We start from the raw sequence: 6,184 nt of genomic DNA, 5'->3' as shown, positions 1-6,184 counted from the left end.
GCCTGCCATAGGCCTGAGCAGAGCCTTGCGCACGGCACGCGCACCGTCACTTGCGGATTTACTGGTGAAAACTCCATTTCCAGCCTCCCCTCTCACCAGATTTGCACAGTTTGGCAACTTCTGACAACTGCCTCTCTCCCTGGAGAAGCAGCTAGAAGCAGGTCTGCGGCTCGGGAATCTAACAATTATCTTGCGGCTGATGAAGAAGCAGAGGCGGCGAAGAGCCGAAGAGCCGGGCGGGGCTCGCTGCAGCCAGTCTAGCTAACGACCCGTCTGCAGGGACTCTGTAAACCTGTTTTCAGTCCTGCCGCCCAGCCCCAAACCCGCAGCCTACACTCGAGCTTGGCAAGGCCTTCCTCACGTTGCAAGCGACGCCATTTCGGTCGTGGTTATCAATTCTCAGGAAAACCTGTGTAGTTGCTTTTGAGCACCAAACCCCAAACATCTGCAGAAAAGCCCTTTCAGGAGCTTTGGGCCCTGTGGAAACCCGCACGTCTCATTCCTCTTGGTGTTTTAACAGAGAAAACTGCTCTCTCTCCTCGACTCTGTAAAATGCATTAGCTCACCGTTTCCATTTGAAACCCAAATCAAATCAGCTTTAACGTGGATCGGGTACCCGAGGCTGCTGCTTCCCCTGCGATTGATTATCTTTGTCAGTCCTAACATTTTGGACGACCCAGCGAGCGGAAACGAGAAAACAGAGACCAAGGTCTATGGAAAAGCCCAGGTCTCATCCGATTTTTTCTTCTTCTTCTTTTTTGATTGAGATAACATTGGTTAATAATCGTACATAAGTTTCAGGTGTACGACATTCTAATTTGATACCCGCATGCGCTGTAGTGTGCTCAGCACCGAAAGCCTTGTTCCATCCATCGTCACACATTTACCCTGGCTTTACCCATTAGGCCTCTCCTGGCTCCACTTCCCCTCTGGTAACCACCAATCTGTCGTCTGTATCTATGCGTTTTTCTTTTGTTTTGCTGACTTGTTTCCATTCAATTTTCCATCAGCCGTATACACACATGAGGGCCCGCCTTGCCTGTGGAAGGATTCTACAAGTAAGCTGATGCTCGCTGTCAACTCAGCAGGGGCCACTGATTCGATTTCAACTCTAATATGTATTTACTGAACATCTACTATGTGCCCGGCTCTAGGCCAGGCACTGGGCTAACATCTGTAGGCAAGCAGCCATCACCACCGCCCCCTGGGGGCTTGTGGTCCGGTGGGGGTAGCACACAGGCACAAGTCAACACACAAATAATTCCACATTATTACAAATGCTAGGAGGAAGACATCCAGAAAGAATGAGGTGGTGAGGAAAAAATCTCTCTGAGAAAAGTGCATTTAAGCTGAGACTCCAGGACAAGAGTTGTCATTCTTGTGAAGAGCAGAGGGTTAAGGGACAGGAGGTGCAAGAGCCCCGCAGGCAGAGAAAGACAGGAGGCAGAGTCCGGAGACAGGCCAGCATGTGCTGAGCATGAGAACGGGAAGAGGAAATGGGGTCGGCCGGCGAGGATGCAGGGGCTGGACCATGCTGGCCATAGTGAGGAATTTGGACTTGATTCCGAGTAACATGGGCAGGAGGCGCTGGAGCCACTGATGGGTTTTAAGCAGAGGCACAGCATCTCATTAGGGAGAAGTGGGGAGAAAAATCCATGTTGGATGCATTAAGTTTGAGGTGCCAGCTAGACTTCTGACTAGAGATAGTAATTAGGCATTTGGGATAATCAAGTCTGGATCTCAGAGGATAGGCTGGAGATATAATTTGGATGTAGTCGGCACACAGATGGTCTTCAAAAACATTGGAGGTTGGTTGGGATGGGGGTGACCTACTGAGACGGAGAAAGGTGGGCAGAGTCATAAGAAAAACAGGGTTTTGAGACAGAGGGAGCGGTCGGTTGGGTCAAATGCCTTCCGGAAGCTGAGCTGATTGTAGAATAAGTCTGAAGTTTTGAGATTTGGGGGTGGCGTGGAGGAGGGCTTATCTTGACAGGCTGTCCTTACAGCCCAGGGAAGATGCAAGAACATAGGGAGTAAAAGTGGAAATTCTTCTCTGGCCATTTGGCAGCACTGTGGCCTTAGACAACTTTCCAAACCTCCACGAGCTTGTCTTTCCGATAGAAACAACAACGGTACCTGACTGCTGGCCTCTGGAATTATGAGACGATAAATTTCTATTAAGCCACCGAGCTTGGGGTACTTTGTCACTGCAGCCCTTGGGGACAAACACGATATTGTCTAATCTTTTAGCTCCATCAGGACAGAAGCTATGTTTTGTACATCTCGGTATCCCAGAAGCCGACATGGTCCCTTGTACAGAGTCAGTGTCCAGACAGTGTCAGGTGAGTGAGCAAGTGAAAAAATAAAGTGTCAACTCAGTAGGAGGAGAAACCACATCTTTTATCTCTACTAAGAGACTGGAGCAAATTAGGTGCTTGAGAAATACTTGTAGAATTAATTTTTTAAATGAATGGATGATAAGCTCAGGAAGACTTTGTGATGAGTTTTAGTCATCTACTTCCCCAGGATTCGGTGTAGGGCATGGCATGCAGTATTGTTTGATGAATTTGGAAGGAAGGAAGGAGGGTAGGAAAGAAGGAAGGGAGAAAGAAAGGAAGGAAGGAAGGAAGGAAGGAAAGAAGGGAGGGAGGGAGGGAGGGAAAGAAGGAAATAAGACCAGGATCACAGTTTCCCAATTCTCAGTCTAGGGAGAAACTTTCTTCTTTTATGTATCTAATTGAGGAATGGCCGATACTCTGGAATAACCAGTTGAAGTTTAAAAAGCCCCAATCATATCGAAAGGGCTTAGATATCAGTGTTTTTCTAAAACACACTTCTTTTCCTTTAACATCCAGAAGGTTTTCCAACCCTTCCAACAATGTCAGAAATGCGGCTCAGAGTCGAGAGGTCAGCGCTTCTGTGTTCGGCTCGAGGGACACATTTCCTGTCCGTGTGCAGCATTCATTCCTGACCCCTGTCCTGCGGCCAAAAAGGGACATCAGCTGTGCTCAGGGAAATTCAATTTGGGCTGACAGCTGGCAACATGATAATGATAGGGCATCTGCCATGACCTTTGGAAAGGCAAAGGCAGGGGGAGCAGTCACAGAGGTTTGTCCTGGCCTTGGTCTAGGAGGGGCCGAGGTTTAGGTCAGTTAGTTTCTATGTACAGAGAAGAACCTTGAAAATAAGGCCAACTGATTCCTACTGCTGGCTCAGAATCCAATGCAGCTTCCATTTGCTGTCCCTCTGCCGTGCTGGTGGCATTTCGAGTGAAAAAAATGAAACATCTTTATTCCCCTGGACTTCAGCGTTCCCAGAAGTGAAAACCGCATCATTGTGGGGAGTGATTTCATGCATTCATTCATTCATTCATTCATTCATTCATACATTCATTCAATTTTAATAATCCAACAAAGTAAGAGGTCCCTGGACTAGTATCTTGATAACCGTAGCCAGTCTCTGCTCCTGTGGGTGTCCCTTCTTGTCTACTGAACTCCAGGCTCCGACACCTGTCTGCTCCATGGGTACCAGCTGGAGGTCAGTATCTGTCGCAGTGACAGACAAGGAAAAGCAAAGCTGACTTGACCTCTTCTCAGTGCTGGTGAGCGGCGAACGGAGCGAACTGCTTGATATTTTTTGATGTAGCCCGTATGTGATCTGTCAGTTTACCTACTGATGTTGCAACTCCTCCCTATTGAAAGGGATGGACGTCTTTGTTATCTGTGTGACCGGCTTTACATGCCACTCCTGTGGCCCCAGGGCCTCCCGCACTGAGCCTCACCCAGGGGCCGTCAATCTATATGATATTTACGTCTTATCTTTTAGGTAAGAAAGGCACACAGGTCTATCTTCTTTAAGCCAATGTTCTTTTAGATTTTACATCATTCATCACACAACCTCACCCTAAATAATGCACTGAGTTATTGCAATTCGAATGCATATCCCTGAAAAAAGACACCTGCAAAACTAATGGCACCTTTGTGTTGGACTCTTGATCGAAAAAACAAAACAAACCATGACTTCGGGTAACCCTGTAATCATCAAACTATGAAAATAAGCGGGCAAACTCGTTTGGAAGGTGGTAACAGACCCCTATCACCTCATGCCTAGGTCACATGAAAGCCTCTTAGGCCAGCCTCCCTGCCCCCAGCCCCTCACCTCCCCACCTATTCTGGATACTTTTGCTTGTCTAATCATCCTTAAAAATTACTTTTATCCTAAAATTCAGAATAATTACCATGCTCTATGGCCTACTCTACGGAAGACACCCTATCGTACACCTTCATTTCTGATCTGCACAAAAAAACCTGAAACAAACATCAGCCCCCTTTCACAGATAAGGAAAGGAAAGACATAGAGAAGGTTAGTGACCTGCCTGAGGTCGGACAGAAAGTTGGTGGTAGAGCCCGGATTCAACCACCCCCTTCCAGCACCCCAACTCCTTCCGCCAGGCAGCTGACTTCCGGGAAATGCCAGCCACAGCAGGTCGGCTCTGTGTCAGTCACCCCGGCGACCTTAAAATTCTCAAACGCTATGCGTTTCCTCTGCCTACTTTTCATGGCTCTTCCTGTCCAGTCTAATTTTGCACCATTCTCTGACCAACAGAAACCCTCCCCCGCTGAGGTCGGACCGCTTAGACTCCTTCATAGGCCCCTGTACCAGGCCTCAGTATTTCCAGCTGCAAAGCGGGGCAAATCGGGCTTCTACCAAGAGGCAATATGGCATAAAAGAAATAGCCAGGAGACCTGGAATCGGGAAATATTCGCTTTGAATCCAGCTGGGCAAGTTCTTTATCTGTAAAATGAATGTAGTAATTCTTACCAGGTGGGATGGTTGGATGGATTGAAGGAAATAATACTTCTAAAGAAAGAACCACTCGGTGAAAATAGCACCTATTACTGTTGGCGATGTCCTTGTTGTTGCTATTTCTGACTATATTCTGGTACCACCACCCGCCACCCCTCCTTCAGTGTAAAGGAAACAGGTCATGTGATAGGAAACACTTTGAAAAGCCCACAGCTCTACAAATGCCAGTGATCTGTTCTCCACTGGTGCTCACTCACACCCACAGTCAGGATTCGAGCGCTTGTGTTGAGTCAAATTGTGCATTTTAACCCGCCCCCCTCCCCCCACGAGGATCCCTCCACATTTCTCGACCTGGGCTATCTGGACAAGACGGGCTACAGACACTCACCGATTCCATAGTGAATCTCTCGACGAAAAACTGGAGAGCCTGGAGGCTGAAGATCTCATGTCTCAGCCGTCACATCAGAAAATTACCTGGATGGGGGGCAGAAAGGTGACAAGAGTCATTCAGTGGCACTGAGCAGAAGACACTGTCCCAGACCAACACGTGACTTCACTTGGAGGCCAGCTCCCTTGCCAGGAATGTTCTTACTCCGCAGGGTGGCTGTCCGGGCATGTGAAGGGTTATGGCCGCAAGCCACGGCTTCAGCCATCCGCTTCGGGGCTGCTATCTCGCCGCTGAATCTGTGCGAGGCTCGGGAATCCTCTGGCATTCTATTTCTAGCTCTCTGTTGGAGAGCAATTTACAAGCCATTAACTTCCCTAGACCTTGGCTCCTAAACACGAAATTAAAGCGTGCTGACAGGTGCGACAGACAGACAGACAGACGGACGGACGGACGGACACCTACAGCTGTGCGCCCACGGGAAAGAGAACCTGCCCCAGAAAAGAGGCAGATACAGATGAAGATACATTTTTCCAGGCCAGCCCTCCCGAACCTGAGAGCGGATTGTAATTAATTCATGCATATCAAAGCTTAATTAATTGCTGAGTGCACGGAGTGCAGAAAGTCTGAAATAAAAGGTATTACATAAGGGAACAGCTTCAATATTTGTGGAATGGAGGAGAAACAGAGGTGGGACTGTGAAAACAAGATGAGCCAAGGGACATGCCTGGTCCTTCCCCAGTGACCCCCTAGCCCAGAGTGGCAATGCCATCTGGGGTCAGGAACGGAGGGGCACTCTTGGTCCGCCATCTCCTTCATGTCGCCCGACTTCCTGAGGATCTCTCAACCTATCTCTCTCCATCCCCCCTGACACAGTCCTGGACCAAGCTTCCATCACTGTCACCCAGGCCACCGCAACTGCTTTCTAAACTGGTCTCCCCTTGTCACCCTTTCTTCCTCTGAAGTCTAGTCCCCCACCCTTAACCTAGAATA

The 6,184-nt window shown here is 48.5% G+C and overlaps 1 protein-coding gene across 1 annotated transcript in view; it reads right to left on the bottom strand.

Annotated features, from left to right (window-relative positions):
- ASAP1 (ArfGAP with SH3 domain, ankyrin repeat and PH domain 1) overlaps positions 1 to 5,287 on the bottom strand; it is a 300,508-nt gene extending 295,221 nt beyond the window's left edge. Inside the window, exon 1 of the mRNA XM_023519706.1 lies at positions 5,195 to 5,287. Within this exon, the coding sequence (XP_023375474.1) occupies positions 5,195 to 5,203 (9 nt within the window). The 5' untranslated portion in view covers positions 5,204 to 5,287. The remainder of the gene's footprint in view (positions 1 to 5,194) is intronic.
- Positions 5,288 to 6,184: the final 897 nt, after the last annotated feature.

Source organism: Pteropus vampyrus, unplaced genomic scaffold (assembly GCF_000151845.1).
Source record: "Pteropus vampyrus isolate Shadow unplaced genomic scaffold, Pvam_2.0 Scaffold232, whole genome shotgun sequence".
Classification (NCBI taxonomy): domain Eukaryota; kingdom Metazoa; phylum Chordata; class Mammalia; order Chiroptera; family Pteropodidae; genus Pteropus; species Pteropus vampyrus.
The sequence above is the reverse complement of the archived record's forward strand: the minus strand, read 5'-3'. Positions and strand labels throughout refer to the sequence as shown.